Source organism: Tigriopus californicus, chromosome 2, assembly GCF_007210705.1.
Source record: "Tigriopus californicus strain San Diego chromosome 2, Tcal_SD_v2.1, whole genome shotgun sequence".
Taxonomy (NCBI): Eukaryota; Metazoa; Arthropoda; class Copepoda; order Harpacticoida; family Harpacticidae; genus Tigriopus; species Tigriopus californicus.
Window position 1 is genome coordinate 5,815,748 of NC_081441.1, and position 17,844 is coordinate 5,833,591.

Sequence of the window (17,844 nt, forward strand, 5' to 3'; positions counted from 1 at the left end):
CCATTCTGGTAAAACATTTTTGGACCTGATGAGCCTTTAGAAAATCGGATGAACTCAATGAAGCCCAAATAAGCGAGGCATATTCAAGATGCGGCTGAACAATCAACTTGCACAGGATTTTAGCATCATGATACTATCTCTGGACTTAAACGTGCGATAAATCAAACCACGTGTTTGAAAAGCTTTGCCTACATTCAACGGGATATGCTCATCGAACTTTCCATTATGTTGGAGGACTAACACCTAAATCTTTCATAGATGAAACCTGCTTAATGTCCTTACCTTCATCATCTAATAGTGGAGTGTCTAATGGCGTCGACCCAAAGGTCATTGAGCGGAATTTCATTCCATTCAGTGCCATGTTACTCGCAGCAACCCAAGAGTAAATTTGGTCTAGGACCTCTAACAGACAACCAGCGTTCTGACCATTCCTACCGAATACCAATTTTGTATCATCAGCATAAGAAGAGATACTGAAATTACAACTACGAAGCTTCTGAAGCGGAGCAATAAAGATGATGAAAAGAAGAGGACCCAAAATGGAGCCCTGAGGAACACCTGACTTGACATCATGTATGTCACTAAGGGATCCCTCAACCTTAACCAATTGCTTCCTACCGGAAATGAAACTTCTTAACCAATTGAGAACCCTGCCTTGGATCCCAATTTCATGGAGCCTCTTAACTAAAAGCCCATGATCTACCTTGTCAAAGGCCTTGGCAAAGTCGAGATAAACCACATCAACTGATTCATGGCTCTCTAGTTCCTCAATAACCTGCTCTATATGTTCAATCAGTTGGGTAACCGTGCTAAAATGTGCTCTGAACCCATGCTAGCTAGGAGGAAGAACTTCATGAATATCAAGAAATTCAACAAGTTTGAACTTCAGGATCTTCTCAAATACCTTAGCAATATTCGAAGTGAGAGAAATCGGCCTATAGTTACTGGGGAGCGACTTATCTCCCCCTTTGAAAATTGAAACAACGTGAGCCAAGTTTGGTGAAGAGTGGAACTTGGCCTGATCCAAGATGCAACGCATCAAGTACGAGAAAATAGGAGCAAGAACCAGTGAGCATCTCATCTGAAACTGAGATGTCACTCCATCAGGACAAGGAGAACCTGAAAGCCTCAGCTCCTGATGTCCGCTAAAGCATCCTGATCTGTGACTACAAGATCATCTAAACGCTCAATTTGACAAGCCTTGCCAATCTCAACAAACTCATCAATAGATCAATGGGCTGGTGTTGCTCTCAAACTCTTTGGAGTTGAAAACACAGTTGAGAAGTGATCTGCAAGCATGTTGGCCATAACCTCTACATTGTCTATGGCTTCCCCGTTGACCTCAAAAGGCCCTACAGGGTGTTTGATCTTTCTCTTAGAGTTTGCATAAGAGAAAAATGCCTTCAGATTCGACCTCACCTCCTGAACTACTCTACTTTCCTTTTTCAACTGATCTGTCTCGATGGAGGCCTTAATTCTACTTTGGATCAACTCCAACTTTCTTTGAAGGCTAGCCATAACTACTGGATTCAAATATTGAAAATGATTAGAAACAGCGGTGCTTGCAATTGAACTTAAAATATCATAAAGAAAAAACATCTAAGTTCTAATGTTACTTGATTTCGTGTAACCCAACGGGCTCTGTGAGAGCTCGAACAAACGAACAAGGTAAGAATCTTCTGCCCAGGTATTGTAGTGATTTCCGTTTACTAGCTAAGAGATGGTAGACCTAACAGATATACTACTTATAAAGCGTGCAAACCTTAATATCAGGAAAGAACTTACAGCGTGTTGTTGGTTTGGATAATCTTATTCGATTGACATCGGAAAAGGAAATTGTATTTCAGCTGACACGAGATAGAATATTCATAATGCAACCGGTCGACATTGGACTGGTTGTTCAGACTTCTTCCCGGGTTCCGACTCCGTCCTCCAATAGGACCAGACATCAAGATTGCGACAGGTATCGTGGGTACAAACCCCGTTGCCGTTAGCAACACTTTTAAGGGAGGAGACTTGGTGTAGAACTAGTGATTAGCGCAGTTTCCTACAATGAATTCTCGTCCCCGACCTTTCTCTAGAGGAAATTTTTAGGCGCCAATCACACCCACTGACGGAGAACCACTCTGATACGGACTAGAATACTGCTTATCGGAATTATATACGACGATGGATGTGATAGTTAGCTTCGCTGGCCGGGCGGGGTTCACCCTTCCGACCCTAGCACCCCAAATACAAAATACGAAAAACATGGATGATCTGATTAAGATTCAAAAAAATTCATTTTACACGTATCAAGCTCGTTGAAATGTGCCCGCTCTTCTTGTCTGCTCTTCAACTCACGATCGCAGGAATTATGACAGAATTTTTCTTTTCATTCACTATTGCTGATTTAAAAGGCAAATGTAGCCTCTTCAGCCATCCACTAGTTTAATTGCAAATTTGTTTGCAAGTTCAGGTGATTTTTTATCCAAATTTGTTGTCAATAAAGATCATATTTACATGCATGTTTTGGCCGGCACTACTCATTAGCGTAACATGTTGGCAGAAAAACTACAAATTTTAGGACTATTTTAAACGGTTCCAGGATAACTCGACCCAACGGACAACTCGACCCACTACAGAAACTAAGCCCAATATGTTGGCTTACTAATACTTCATACATATGGAGCAAAATTGAAACTTTAATGTAAACATGTCAAAATTTGAAAGGTTTTAGACAATTCATCAGGTGATCTTTAAAGGCAAGTTACGTTTAAATCAATCATGGTGTGCAAATCAAGTTTGATAATGTTTTAATCGAACTTGATTTTTTTGCTTAATACCTTACTGATGCTAACATCTTGGCATGCAAATCAAATATTGACTCGTCAAGCTTTAGTTTTGTTCCATAATCATGTTTTTTGGCCAAATGTTGTGTTTGGTCATTGTACTGGGTCGAGTTGTCCCCTGGGTCAAGTTGTCCGGTCACCATTTTAAACAAAAGTAAGCGAAGTATGATCTTGATGAGGCAAAAAAACGATTTTGCGTGTGTGATTGACGTCGATGAAGTCAGAAGTCATAACGGCTCCCTACTTGGCATGTCTTCTTTTGCAAAGGACTGAATGACCGTTGCCTGGAGAAAGACTCTCCGATTATCATCCGTCCCAGCTTCTTGCAAGTAAATTTAGTTCCAATCCATCTCAAGAAGTGGAATCTGAGTCTCTGATTCCGCAAGATGAGGAAGAGTCCTCTACAGAAATAGAAGACACGACCCCCAGGCATCCACCACTTACTAACTCGTCAAATTCCGCAGACAAAAAAGACCGAGACCCGAGGGGACCTGATCAATATTCCCCCACAACGTAAAAAGCTTTTTCGAAAGAGAGGGTGTCATCCTAAATGACGAGCTGAGAATAGCAAACAGACTCAGCGAACAATACAAAAGTGTGTTTTCCACCCCCCGGCCCATGCCACTTATCGACCTAATCCAATCCCCAAAGGATCCTCACCTCAATATCAAGAAAGACACTGTCCTTAGAGCAATAGGTTCACTAAACCAATGAAGCTCAGCCGGACCTTATGGTATAACCGCAGGCTTTCTCAAGGAATGTGCACACGCGTTGGTACCAATTGTGACCACTCAAATCGAGAAGTCCGTCCACCCCGGGGTTTTCTCTGATTCGATGAAGATGGGTCACATCACTCCAATTTTCAAAGGTGGGAATCACTTCGTCCCAGAGAATTACCGTCCCTTCTCATTGACATCACATTTGGCCAAAGTGTATGGGAAAGTGGTCAAAGAATTTCTATTGGACCATTTATTATAAAATGGTCAAATCCCAAGCTATCAACGTGGTTTCTTGTCTAAAATGAGTACAATTACCCACCTCGTCGAACACTTGGAACGTGTGAGAGAATTAGTAACAAAGCATGATATCGTGGACGTCATATACCTGGACTTTGCAAAGGCCTTCCATAAGGTGGACCATGGCATACTTTTGCAAAGGATCGTTAACCTTAACATCCCCAAGAGTCTATTAAAATGGATCAAGTCATTCCTCACAAATAGGAAACAGAGTTAAAGAGCGCCACCTCCTCAGTGAACCACTTGAGATCACCTCGGGCATACCACAGGGCACAATACTCGGGCATATACTTTTTAAACTATACCTCTCAACTTTGCCTGCCCTTTTTATACTATATATCTCTACTTTACCTGGCCTGGTGAAGATTTGCATGGTCTCTTCTTATGCTAATGCACGGACTTCCATGCCTGGCCTTATGCTTCAACCCATCTGAGTTGAGAATTTCGGTCAACGCAGATCTAATTGGTGCTTTGGAGGGGTCGAGTGGATAAGAGGTGAAGCAGACAAGCCACGAAAATATCTGCCTGAATGTGTTCAATATCACCCAAAGTGCAGCCTCACTGACATAAAAAAAATCTCATAGTGGCATTTCTGCACCTTAAGCTTAACCACGGACTTCTAGAGATGTGGACTGCGGACGGAAGCCAAAATTTTGTGCCTCCTAAACCGTTCATCCTATAGCCCTAACCTATGCTTAGAAAACTCAGGAGACATGGTCAAAGCTATGTAATAAACAAAACATAAAATTCAAATTTTCGGCCTGCTCTTGGTCAGCTACATATGCTTAGGACAATTTAACTTTGAAACGATGCACTTTACAAGTCAATGATAAAAAATGAGCTACCTTTAATTGAAGAGATCTACGCTTCTTATTTCATTCAGAGGTGCTATGACCAAGAGCAGGCCGATTTGGTGGGAAGCTCGTTCGCAGTCCGTATTTCTACATAGAAGTCCGTGGTGAATGACAAGTTCATCGTTAGTAGAAATGGCCAAGATTGCTCCCTTCAACATGAAACTAAATGGATCTTAATTCCAGATCATGTCTTATGGCTCATCGGCTTTCCCTCTACATTACCTAGATGGGGAGGGAGGTGAGATTGAAGTTTTCTCTTGAGGCGAAGTTCTTGGTGTCACTCTTCAGGATAATGGAAAATTCAATATTCCCCTCAGTTAGTGATATTTACCATCTACCAATCCATTATAAAATCCCATATTGAATATGCCTCACTGATTTGGAGTCTATATCTTCTTGGCGAGTTGAACAAAATGGCGAGTACGACAGAAAGCTCAAAAACAACCTAGAAACTTTAGCCAAACATACTTTGACTTACATAGCGGCTAACCAATTAGTGGTAAACCCATCAAAAACGGATCTGATGATCTGCCGACATTGAAGAACCGAATGAAAAACCCGCTCTCCTTCCAAGTGGGAGAATTGAGACTGGAAGAATCTCCCGTATGCAAAGTGCTCGGCATTGTCGTGTAATCCGATTTAAAATGGACAAATCAGATGAAAAAAGCTACGGTCGGATATTCATAGAGAATTGGGCGTTCTCCTACTAAGTACTTTATTTTAATCAGAACGAGCGATNCCAATATTTCTCAATGATTCCTCAAGAACAAGGTGAGGAACACTGTCGAACGCTTTCGTGAAGTCCAAATGAATCGTATCCATGCAACTCTGATCATCAAGAACCCGAGAAATGTCGTCACAGTGTTCGATCAAATTTGTAACACATGATTTTCCATTTCTAAAGCCATGTTGTTCAAGTGAAATAATGTCATGCTCATCTAGGTAACTGACCAACTTCTGTTTGATCATTTTCTCCATGACTTTCCCGGGTACCGAAGTAAGGGAGATTGGGCGATAGTTTCTTGCTTGTCTTGTATCCTTTCCCTTTGACAAGGGTATGACATTTGCACGTCTCCAATCTTCTGGAATACACCCTTCCATCATGGACTTATTGAAGATCAGCGATAGGGGCAATGCCGCTGCACCACCAAGTGCCTTCAGAATAGTATTTGATATTCCATCAGGACCAGAACTGTTTGATCTCTTGAGTCCTTTGATTGCACTCAGAACATCCAGATATGAGAAGGTCATGAATGACACCCCCATGAAGTCACTCGACACTGAAGGATCCGACGGTAGAGCGTGAATCGGTGACGATCCAAAGGCTCTGGAAAATTCTTCATTTAAGATATCCGCCATGCGGCTAAAATCGCCGATAAGGTCTCCGTCTCCATTGATAAGGGGACCCACCTCTTCTTTGGCCTTCCTCTTGCTATTTACATAGTTGAAGAACGATTTTTGGTTCCTCTCATTTGATAACCGTTCCTCAAATTGAACTTTCTCTGACCGGATACTTTTCTTAAGCTCGGATCTCAACCTTCTGAACTCGTTAAGGTAGTACGTTTCTTGAGTAGATTTAAATTGGATTTATATACAGAGAAGAGCATTGCGCTTACGGCGCCTGTTCCAAGTCTGTCGCAACTTGTTTGAGCTTATAGTCCCTCTTTGGGATCAGGGTGTGGTTCTCTCATGACGATGCTTTAGTTCGTATACACAGATCACTGTTCAGTCCAAACTGAACAATATCCTGAGGGAGCTACAGGTAATAAAGACGAAGGATAGAGTAAAAATACGGGATTTGCATGAGCATCTAAGGTTCCTCTCTATCAATCAGAGGCGCATAAAAGCTACGCCCTTGGAAATGTGGAAATCAATGAACGAAAGAGATCACCCACTCCATGACAGCCTGATACCGCAACCACCCGAAAATAAACAGAGAACTGCTCGCAGCCAATCAAAAAAAGACATTGAAATCGAGTCCCCTACCATCGCGCTCTTCCCCCAACAATTAAGGGAGCTATGGAATAATCTGCCAACAGAAACAAGGCCATCTCCAACCATTACCAGATTCAACAGAGCCATTGGTCACGCAACCTACATGTAAAAACATCGCCAATGTAGACTCAATGGTCCTGGTCGATCCCATCCACTACTTCCTAAATCTTTACCTTTCCACGTCCTTGCCTGTCACAATGTAAAACCAAACAACATTCCAACACAATCCACAAGAAATAGTTGTAACACAAAAGCCATCAGGCTTATTCTCGATAATAATAATAGTATTGTTGATCCAGTAGCATCTTTCAAGTCCGACCTGGACAAGTTCTTGCCTAAATTTCCGGATCTGTCCTATATTCAAGGGCTGACCAGATCTGTCTATTTTAAGTCGCTTTGGACCAGATATTGATTGCATGAGCATACGTAGAGTTGATTTTTCTTTATCATGAGCTGCTGTTTTTTATATTCCCAGGCGTGGTAAGGACGCTGAAAAAAAGGAATAATAATTTGCTTGACAGCAAATGGCACACACATCTACGAAATTCGAATTTGACTCTGCAGTCTTCTATCGAACTACTTCCTTTACATGGTTTTTGCGATTCCGGATTAGCGTGCGTTGTTTGCTCAATTATTGCTTCAGCAAAGTTGAGTTTACATTTTTGCACTTCTCCATAAAGTGGGATCGCATTAGATCACGTTCTCGAATTCCGTCAATTCATATGTAGTGCCCGCATTCCCCGTTCCTACACATATTTTGCTTCATGTCACCAACTTTAAATGACTCATTTTTACACGTGGACTAAAACAGAATGGTATGTGAGGTAATCACATCCAAAACACAAATCCGACACATTCAGTCGCCTACAATTTATGTACAGCGAATCAAAGCACGGCAACGAATGAAATGAGGGGGTATTAAAAGTTGCCACCGTGCTGTTAGTCAAAGCAGTGTGCTCTTAACCATGTACATTCTTTTAAATGTCTTGAGTTGATTGCAGAGGAGACTGAATAGGGTCTCATCATGCGTGAGTGTTTCCACACAATTTGCAATTGTTAGAGGATCAGTCGATTGCGGCAGTTCTTTCACCTCGATGAGTCTTATGAAGACCTCTTTAACGTCAATGGGCACTTCCAAACTGTTTCCATCTAAAGGTGATGTTGTTCTTGTTCACTTGGATAGCCATGCTCAACTTTTCTGATTCAATCTGGATTCTTATGCGATCCATTAAGACATCTGGCTAGAGAGGCTATTGACTCAGGGTGCAAATACTGGATTGAAAAAGAACAAGACGCTAAAGGTAGCAGGCATTTCTAGCCACATGCCTGGATTCGACGGATATATTTGGAGACATTATTATCTTTGTCGGTGAGAAGGATTCTCGGACTCTTTATTCTTGAACAAGGTGCTTGAACGTACCTTATTCGCCTCATTACGTTCTTGGGTAATAGAGGCAAATGAACGAGCAGCATTTGCCAAGCCAACAATGGCGTGCGTCTCAAAAACCATTTAGTACCAGTTCAAACCACCGGAAGCTACTTTGACGCATTTCGACCGCCTACAGTTGTACGAGTATGTGCGCAAAGCAAAAGCAGATCTGCTCTAATTGTCAGCCTGAGACTTATGGGGTTCAATTAAATGTACACGAACCCAAACCAATAAAATATGACTTTTTTGCACTTTTAAACAGATGTTTTGTCCGTGCAAAACAAATTACTTACTTTCGATGCACAAATTCTATACTTTTTCTAAATTCTTAACCTGTAACAGATATGGCACCAAATTCAGATTCCCTAAAAAGTCAAATGTAAGTTGAGCATAATTCCAACATCAATCTTCTTCCTTTTTCCTCTTGATTACTAATGAATGAATCCCAATCAAAGATGAATTGATCTGATTTTTCAAAAGGGTCAGGAGATTCAACAACGTATTTTTCAAACAAGGTACAAATCTGTTGTGCAAATATTTTTTAGGCAATTCACGATTTTCTAAATGACACTTTATTGTTGTTTTGTTAATAAGTTTTAAATAACAATTTTAGTTCAATTTCTTAAAATTAGCCTTGACCTTTGTGGTTTCAGTACTGAAAAACGAAATTTGAGCTATGGGAGAAACTTGCCAAGCCGCAATTTAGAAGATAAGCATTCCATATTCAGCTCTCAAAGATCAAGTGTATGATCCATTCTCTACTGAACCATGAGTGACTTTTACTTGCCGTGTTAACACAGAATATGTTTTGCCCAATCACCTGTTTCAGCAGATGACTCACCTCAACCAGTTCAAACTATCCCAATCAAGCAGATGGTTTTTGACCCTGCAAATATGGATACTCTGTATCAATATTCGCCAACGTATACAAGTCTTGTGATCATTTTACATTGAAATCATGACTAAATGGTGCTAATCATGAATGTAACCGAGTATGAAACAAATACCAGACATTGGAACAAATTCAAGGTGGCTTGTGAGTTGTGACTAGTGACAATAGGGGGTGTTGCACATCGGCTGACTTTGCGCAACCTCTCACGTTAGTTGCGCCGTGGGAAGCATAAAAATGAGAGTGCTGAACTTTTGCATGTGTAAAAGATGACTTTGAATAATGATTGCAAAGCAATTGTTGTGAATTATTAAAAAAAACTTGAATAGTTCGCGCTAGCAAAAAGACAATCAAAATGAAATGAAAAGACTAATTTATAATCAATTTAAACTAATCAAGCTAATTTATTTGTTATCTTCGTCCATAACTAACAAGTTTATCGCTAATTGTTGATTTGGCCAAACGATTTGACACTTTACGTCAGAATGATATACAGTTTCATTATGCCGATAACTTATCATAATTATCATTTATCCATTAATTTTATTGGAAAATAAGCCATTTGAATGTGCACATTCGATATTCATTATCAATCAAACTTGCTATTTCTTGTGTTTTTACTTCTATTTACAAACGTCTTTAAATATTCATGAAAGATCAATACATACAAGAAGATGACCCACTGTGAAAATGTAAAACAAATAAAAACGTGCTGTTGATACATTTTTCTTAAAATTGAGTGCTTGCTTCAATCGTAACCTGCTGCGCTACAAATTATCTAGACATGTCTGGAAAGTCATGTGTGCACGTCAAATACTATAATTTAGATTCAGAAAATCGCATATGATGCAAAATAAAAGTTCAAGAAGAAACCATCTCAAAACTCAAATGCCTTATTCATTTTTTTCTAGCAAAAGCCATTTGTGAGAAAGGGATCAAACGGCAGAGGCCTCCATATGCATGAATCTATAGGGCACAGTCTATCATGTTATGCCTCCCAGAGCCAACGTTGGTTATTGTTGACATCAAAGCCCCTGAGAGTGTACAAAATTACAGTTTGACACATTTTTCTTCTCTTCCAGTTTCTCTAGCTGTGTCGTTCGCCCTTTGGAAGATGAAGAGGCTCAAGGACGACCTCCACTAGTCCCTCCACAGATCAACCAAGAGTAATGCTAGTGCCGCTTGGTCAGTTTGTCGGTCAAAGACCGCACTGGGGGTGAAATTCTGCTCATCGAAGAAATCGTTGCTCCGTAACATGTACATACTTTTAGACCTTGAACCCTATTCCTGTTGCGATAGCAAGGACCTTCAGATCTCGCGACTTCCTGTCCATACTGTCGACAATTAAGTGGGCGTTGGACATGTTACCTCTTTGCCGCAATTGATATTTCGGTTATTGGGTTGACATTAAACGCGTTCCTAGTCTTTTTTGATCGGTTGATACGTTCGGCCTTCCCATAGCTTGCCAGAGGTTGGACTACCCGTGAGACTCTTTGGTTCAATTAAAGTATGGTCTGGTGGAACCATTTGAAAAACCAGGCCATTACCCTCATATTTGTTGCTTTCAGATTTCCAAATTTCCAGAGCCGCAAGCATGAGCTTTCTTGCGTTAGTGATCGAGGCTAGCTATTGTCGTTGATTTCACGTGATCGATACTACTTATGGTCTATGATTTTAAATATAGCTCAATTCATAGATTTTCGATGTCTCATTGTAGGTATAAATCATGTACCTATTTATACTATGATACCGGCATGTGCGATCGTCTCATTTTTCATTTGCAAACCGCAAAACCTATGCATGATTGATACGAGTGCAATACCGTGTCATGACATATTCGTATGCCCGTTGGCTCAAGTTTGTTAATGAACCTTGATGACAACTTTTGTAATGTCACGTTTTACTAACGGCTTCATAGATCATGAACTGCTCCGGTAGTACCGCGATCTAGTTTAAATCTTTCGGATGCGCAACCGAATATTTTGATGCCCATGGGGATTCCCTCAAAACTTGACCTTTTACGTCAGTTGAATACGGCAAGAAGAGGCCTTTAAAGTTGGGAGTCTACAAAGTCACAATATGTGTAAATTCTCACAGAGCCATGGACACATGGGCGAGGTAGTCGAAGGGATCCTGGACCTACATTCTTCACGATTGTCTGACCCCAACTTGCGGTTACCCATATGCTACCTAAAAATAAAAAATAAAAACCGAACCTGAATGGTTTTCGTTGTGCTAGGTTTTGATAACCTCAAAGCCCAGTGGTTGAAAAAAATAAGGCTCATGAGTGCGAGGATTTTAATATTTCCGTCATCACGTTAGCCACCCCTTTGGTATTTTTGGGGGGTTTGGTTTTTCACGGACTTTTCTAATCACTACAGGGAACGTAATCCTCAGAACTATTAAATGAAAGATTATGATTCGTTTATTTATTACCTTTCAATCTTTATAAGATATTTGGTCTACCAACGAATTTGAGTCGGCAGACTGAGTAATTCCTTAAATATAAGGTTGATAAGGAATGCTACTTAAAGATTTGTCCAAGTCTGATTTGAAAGATGCAACTGGATAAACAAGGCCTACGTATTCCCTACGAATATTTGAGGGAAGGAAATTAAACAATGAAGGAGCCCGAGAAAGAAGAGATGTGGACTTCATTGTTCGAGCTAGCCTGGATTCTCGAGGGCTTGAAGGTGCTCTCAAAATGCACATTAAGCCTCTACGGTCACTAGAATTGACCCTAAATTTTGGGTTGGGACAAAGCTCATGGATGCTTTTGAAGACGAACAGTATAAGATATCTTTCGTACCTTTTCTGAACAGTCCCAACTTTTTTAGCCTCTCCGAATATGAGAGCTCTCTCATTCCTGTGATGTTCCTAGTGAAACATCTTTGGACTTGTTCGACCTTTTGCAAAGCTGTTGAACTCATTGAGGCCCAAATGGGTGAAGCATATTCAAGATGTGGTTGAGCAATTGACTTGTACAGAATTAGCATCGTGATGCTGTCTCTGGACTTAAACGTGCGATATATCCAACCACACATTTGAAAAGCCTTACCCACCTTCAGCTGGATATGCTCATCGAACTTTCCATTATTTTGGAGGACTACACCTAGATCTTTCATAGATGAGACCCGCTCAATATCTTTACCTCCATTATCTACGAGTGGAGTATTTAAAGGAATTGACCCAAATGTCATTGAGCGGAATTTCATTCCGTTCAGGGCCATATTACTCTCAGTTGCCCAAAAGTAGATTGTGGACTTTAAGGCGTTCTTTGAGAGTCCATGTGATTAAAAGGAAGTTGGGAACACATGAGCCTTCGCCAGGGATCAAATTTAGTTGAGCCCAAGGAAGGTAGAAAAAAATTAGGCCGTATGAGTGTAATGAACCCCTGAATGTTCAAATGTGAATTAGACGAAAAATGGTTGAGCACCTTAAAAAGGGCCGTGGTGCAGTGGTTAGTGCAGTGTCCCAGAGGGAGGAAGGTTCCCGGCTCGATTTTCATCCCTAAAACTTTTATACTCTGAAATACATAAATCGGATGATGTGATAGCCGCCTTCGTTGGTCGGGGCGAGGCTCACCCCTCCGACCCTAGCACCAACAAAAAATAATGATTTGTTCATTCATTTTTTTGGGAGGGGTGGGTATTTAATTTTCGTCTTTCTTTTTGCCTTTCAAATGAACTGAAAAACTAAGATCAGTTCATTTCAAAGTGGCATTTTACATCGTCATCGATATGCAGGCAAAACTGACTTATTTACACTACACGTATATCATTTTTTACGACAAGGTGCTCCTTAAATCTATCGACATTAAAAAACGCTTTCTGACCAATGCAAGCACTACGCGCAAAGGCTTGATCTAAGTTGTATTCGTAGTGTAGGTATAGCTCGGTTCATTATATTAAAACCATGTTATTCAATATTCACGTATTCAATGGACGAAATGGACTGACACTTCTGTCTTAAACAAAGGAATCGACTAGGCTCCTGAATAAGGAATAACACAGGTATCAGATGATCTGTTTCAGGGCCATTTGATAAGCATCAACATCATTTATCTTCCCTGAAGTTTGCAAAGTGACAAAATGATGGATTAATCTTTAATCCGAAGCCAACACTTACGAAGGTCGAACATTGAATATAATGTTCCAAGCATCTGCTTCCAATGCCGTGATTAAGACAAACTCTATCTTCTAAAGTAACGAGGAGCAAATTTTATCGGCACATGTTGTGTGCATGCTCAACACTTTGGCAAGCCACAGACCCACAGAGTTGAAGGCCCGATGAGTAAAGTGCATTCTAAACGTACTTGAAGATTCAAAATGAATAGAACCAATCTTCATTATCGATTTTCATTGCACTATTTGTGCTTCTATTAAATCAATTTTGGAAGAGGCAAAGTCCACAAAAGACAAGTTAAAATTAGCCGATATCAATCAAACTTGAACTCCATGACTTTTTCAATTGTGTAAACCTACCTGGAACATGGAGTACAAATCACTTTAGAAAAGTTTTAAAAGTGACTTTTATTATGCCAGTCTGAACATCCAGTTGAATAATAATAATAATAATCATACTCATAATAATGTACTTGCACTCATGTTTATACCTTAGCCAACAATGGCGACGAATGCGGCGAACCGTAAGAGTCGATTTCATTTGACGTCACGGAACTTGACCCGTGACTCTTGGCAAATGAAGGTTTGGAGGAGTGATGCACAGAGGAAGAAGACCCAGAGGACTTGAACGCAGTAGAAGAAACGTAAGTGGGAGCGACATAGGCGGGTGAGGTTGAGGGATGAGGATGGCTGGTGATGGGTTTGTAATAGGTGGTAACAGACGGAGTTGGTTTATGGGTCTCAATGGAGTTGGAGTGCAACTCAGAATGGTCTGGAACCTTATAATAAGTGGTGCCAGAGGATCCGTGACTCAGCTCCGGAGATTGATAGCTTGGCTGATGTGCCTTGTAACTAGGTTTAGAGGCTTCGACATTATGGCTGGGTTCATGGGTCTCGTAATTAGATTCAGGAGCGTGATAACTGGGCTTTGGAACCCCATAAGTGGGTTTGGCCGGACCGTAACTGGGCTGGGCGATATGATAGGTAGGCTTGGGTGCCCCATAGGTGGGTTTAGGAGCATTGTAAGATGGCTTGGGTGCTCCATAAGTGGGTTTAGAAGCGCCATAGGTGGGCTTAGGAGCATTGTAAGATGGCTTGGGTGCTCCATAAGTGGGTTTAGAAGCGCCATAGGTGGGCTTAGGAGCATTGTAAGATGGCTTGGGTGCTCCATAAGTGGGTTTAGAAGCGCCATAGGTGGGCTTAGGAGCATTATAAGATGGCTTGGGTGCTCCATAGTTGTGGCCTGATGTCATGTGATGCATTCCCTTCATCAAACTGTTCCCCATGTACTCCAATGGGCTCATGATGACTCGCATTCCTTGATGGAGGGGCCTCATGACATAATGAATCGGTCTCATCATGTGATGAATTGGATTTTTTCGCTTTCCAAAAGTGGAATGCCCACTTCCCGACATGGTCAGGAGCATCACAATGCCCAGGACAAACACATGAGATTTCATCTGCAAAACCCAACGAATCGGGTTGATTATGATTGATCCATAATTAGGATAATAATTAGGATAATTCAAGATGTGCCCGAGGCTTTAACTAACAAGTACTCACGTTGAACTCAAATCGGAATTCCACGTTACTAAACGTCCAAGCGTTCGTTCGGATAGGTCTGGTCTCTATGAATCGTGTTTTGGAATTGATCTGAGACGATTCGTTTATTGACATGACACGTAATAGTTCTTTCCCGGCGGTAAAACAAACATAGTTCAGCATAAAAAAGGTATCTTCCTCGTTTGGGCGGGTCTTGCTCGAACTGACAACAACACGCCTTTTGCCTTTTTGCGTTTGGCGTTTCTTGGCCTCGACCAGCCCAGATTCTTAGTATTGCGTAGACATTGCGTACATGGCGTACTTGCATTCTCCCGCTGGAAGATAGCCAACAAAGCTTTTCTTCCTCGATTCGTTTCTGCGCTCGTTGTTTTTTTTTTCTCAGCCACCCCAGTATGGTGTCAGGACCAACAATCAGAACCGCAGCATTGTAATAGACATTCAACCCGCTAGCTACATGACCTACTGGAGATATGGTGTACGACTGAATTAAGGGCGAATAAAGCGAACATAAGCCGGTCATGCAATCCCCGGAAAGACGTCTGTGAATTGAACAAAACCACGAGAGATGAGGAGGTCTCATGGTGGCGGAGCGAATTCGCCGATGGCTTTTTTTGCTTGCTGGACGTCGTGGTGCCTTCGCTTTTTGGTCGTTTCGGTTTTGACCATCCTGTAATCCAGCTCAATTTGCATGACGGATGTGTTGCAGACCGAAATCAAAAGCAGTTTAGACATGACAATACGAGAACTTTTGATGGGACGCTTGGCTTGAACGGCCGCCTGCTCTAGAGATAATGAAGTGGACAGAAAAAGCAACGAAACTTCGATGCTTGAATACGTAGAAGGGCAGCATCATTGTTAAAACCAATTGAATGAGCTGAAGAAGAGGCTCTAACACAGAGTAGGTAGGTAGACCTTTGAATTTAAGACACCAAAGACATCTACCTCCTCTTCTTCGTTTTGTATTGGAAGACATTTCCCCTTGGCCCCTAAATCCGTCGATCTTGTCTAGGCCTATTTCATTGGTTTGTGTCGAAAATCGACTGTTCTATCTCGCTATACATACGAGTGGTCTGGCAACATGTTTTTGTGAACTTGTTCGACCGTAAAATTAGTTTAAATTTTAGCACGTCTTCGTCTTGATCGCTTCTTGCTAAAACCAACTTCCTTCCGGATTCGAGTTAAGGATTGAGAATCAGAGAGAGAGACAGAAACATAAGCAAGCATGTCAGGGGCAAGCGAGGGCAGAATCAAGATTAGGCTGTACTTCGACGAACCTAACCAGCAGCATTCTTTGATCATCTTGAACGAGCAATTACTGTTAAGTGACTACACTGGAAAACGCATACAGTAAAAAGCATAACCTTGTGCCGAAGGAAGGAGACACGCTTTCGACCTAGAATACACAAAACGTACAAATGCTTGAGATGACTTTATCAGCGACTTATCTTGATTGTTTTCATTTTAGGATCAATCGCCTCAGTGAATGATTGAAGTGAACATATACTACGTAGACAAAACATGAGACGTGTCGATCAAGTATCGTGGTTTCCAGTGGGCCCCAAGGCTCTAGTAGCAACCTTTCTTTGCATCTTACTCTCCTCCTCTTGCGGCGCTCAAGAGGAGCAGATTGATTCCGTTGTGCTTCTTGGAGGCTGGTCGGGTTCCTCTCAGGAATTTCTGACCGATTCGGAGCTTATCTTTGATGATCTGTCCACCTGTGTGGCCCAAATACCGCATTTGGATCCGGGTTTGGCTCGTTTCGGGTCTGTGGCCTCGTTCTTGGATCCCCAGTTGATCTTGTGCGGCTTATTGGACGGAACGTACTGCCTCTCCGTGGACCTTCGGAACATGGCAGAGAGTTGGCAAAGCATGGCTGGGCTCAATGAGGCCCGTGAATATGCTACTAGCTGCCAATACGAGGGCAAAATGTATGTCATGGGCGGGTATTCGCCGACGTTTGGCACTGCCCTTAGCTCGGTGGAAATCTATGACCTCGACAGTCTCCGCTGGAAAGTGGACCGATCAATGGCGTTACCCAGTCCCCGAGAACGTCATTGCTCAGTGGTAATAGACGGAGTTCTCTATGTGATAGGAGGGGTTGGGTATGATTCAATGATTTCATATGACCTGACGCAAGAGGTATGAAAAGGAAGTCATTTCTCAGGTCACTTTCTTGAGAAGAAACTAACCTATCCAATTTCATGTTGAAGAATGCTGAATGGCACACCCTAGCTTCTTTACCAGAGGTTCGCTACGATCACGCCTGTGCCAGTTACCCCGTGGACTGGGACCAGGAATCTACCGGAATCGTCGTAGCTGGCGGGAGTTCCATTGAGGAGGAGTTCATTTTGGAAACGTGGTTCTACGATCCGACTATAAACGCCTGGCAAAGCATGGGGAAAATGTGGAACCCAAGAAAGGGGCATGGAATGGCAAGCCTCGGGGGAATTGCCACCGTTTTCGGAGGCTTCGACTTTGTCCGCTTGATACAGGGAAATGCAACCAAGTTATATCTAGAAACGGATATGATTGAGATCTTCGAAAATGGCCAATGGTTGGGCGTATCTTCACACCTTTCGACGCCCCGCATGGATTTTGCGCATAGTGTAGTTCCTCAAAATATAGTCCAATGTTCGTTGAATTAGTTTTTCCCGGATAGCGGAGATGGACGCTGAGAAATTCACGAAACCTTGGAAATAATGCTTCAATGCTTGTTTGCTTTTATCCTTTCTTGACGTTTTCAAGTTCGAGTCTCCAATTTCAGAAGTATTTCAGGAGTATTCTTGAGTATTCTTGAAAATTGGCTTGGTTGAAATTACAAATTTGGCATCATTTCGAACGAATTTGGCTTTTCATTCCATTCAGTGTGTTCAAGGAATGCTCAATCTAACATATGCTTTCACTAGTTTGCGCATTTACCTTTGCCATTGATGCTTTTAACAAATCAATGGATATTTTCTTGGATTTATGTACTAATTCAGGCATGAGGGTTCTCAGGGGCAACTAGTCTAGAGAAAAATAGGCTCTGCATTTTTTTGTCTTCCTTCCTTTTTTCTTACTTGCCTCTTTGTATTTAACCAGCAACTTTGTGGAACTCAGAGCTTGATTCTTATAGCGAAACAATAGAACCAACAGAAAAGCGC

The 17,844-nt window shown here is 41.7% G+C and overlaps 2 protein-coding genes across 2 annotated transcripts; one reads left to right on the forward strand and one right to left on the reverse strand.

Annotated features, from left to right (window-relative positions):
- Window positions 1-13,538: 13,538 nt before the first annotated feature.
- LOC131890473 (uncharacterized) lies at window positions 13,539-15,224 on the reverse strand. Its single transcript, XM_059239826.1, has 2 exons — window positions 14,702-15,224; window positions 13,539-14,598 (listed from the first exon to the last, which is right to left on the reverse strand). The coding sequence occupies exons 1-2, from the start codon at window positions 14,861-14,863 to the stop codon at window positions 13,624-13,626; spliced, it is 1,137 nt and encodes a 378-aa protein (XP_059095809.1). The 5' UTR covers window positions 14,864-15,224; the 3' UTR covers window positions 13,539-13,623.
- A 948-nt stretch (window positions 15,225-16,172) lies between these two features.
- LOC131890484 (kelch-like protein 33) lies at window positions 16,173-17,540 on the forward strand. Its single transcript, XM_059239836.1, has 2 exons — window positions 16,173-16,840; window positions 16,912-17,540. Exons 1-2 carry the CDS (start codon window positions 16,220-16,222, stop codon window positions 17,344-17,346), a joined length of 1,056 nt encoding a protein of 351 aa, XP_059095819.1. The 5' UTR covers window positions 16,173-16,219; the 3' UTR covers window positions 17,347-17,540.
- Window positions 17,541-17,844: the final 304 nt, after the last annotated feature.

Excerpts from the sequence above, each read along its gene's own strand:
- LOC131890473 (XM_059239826.1), bottom strand. The coding sequence starts at position 14,863 with ATGCTGAACTATGTTTGTTTTACCGCCGGGAAAGAACTATTACGTGTC. Across the intron at positions 14,599-14,701 it reads AATTCCGATTTGAGTTCAAC|ATGAAATCTCATGTGTTTGT; the intron begins GTGAGTACTTGT and ends TGGGTTTTGCAG.
- LOC131890484 (XM_059239836.1), top strand. The coding sequence starts at position 16,220 with ATGAGACGTGTCGATCAAGTATCGTGGTTTCCAGTGGGCCCCAAGGCT. Across the intron at positions 16,841-16,911 it reads CATATGACCTGACGCAAGAG|AATGCTGAATGGCACACCCT; the intron begins GTATGAAAAGGA and ends TTCATGTTGAAG.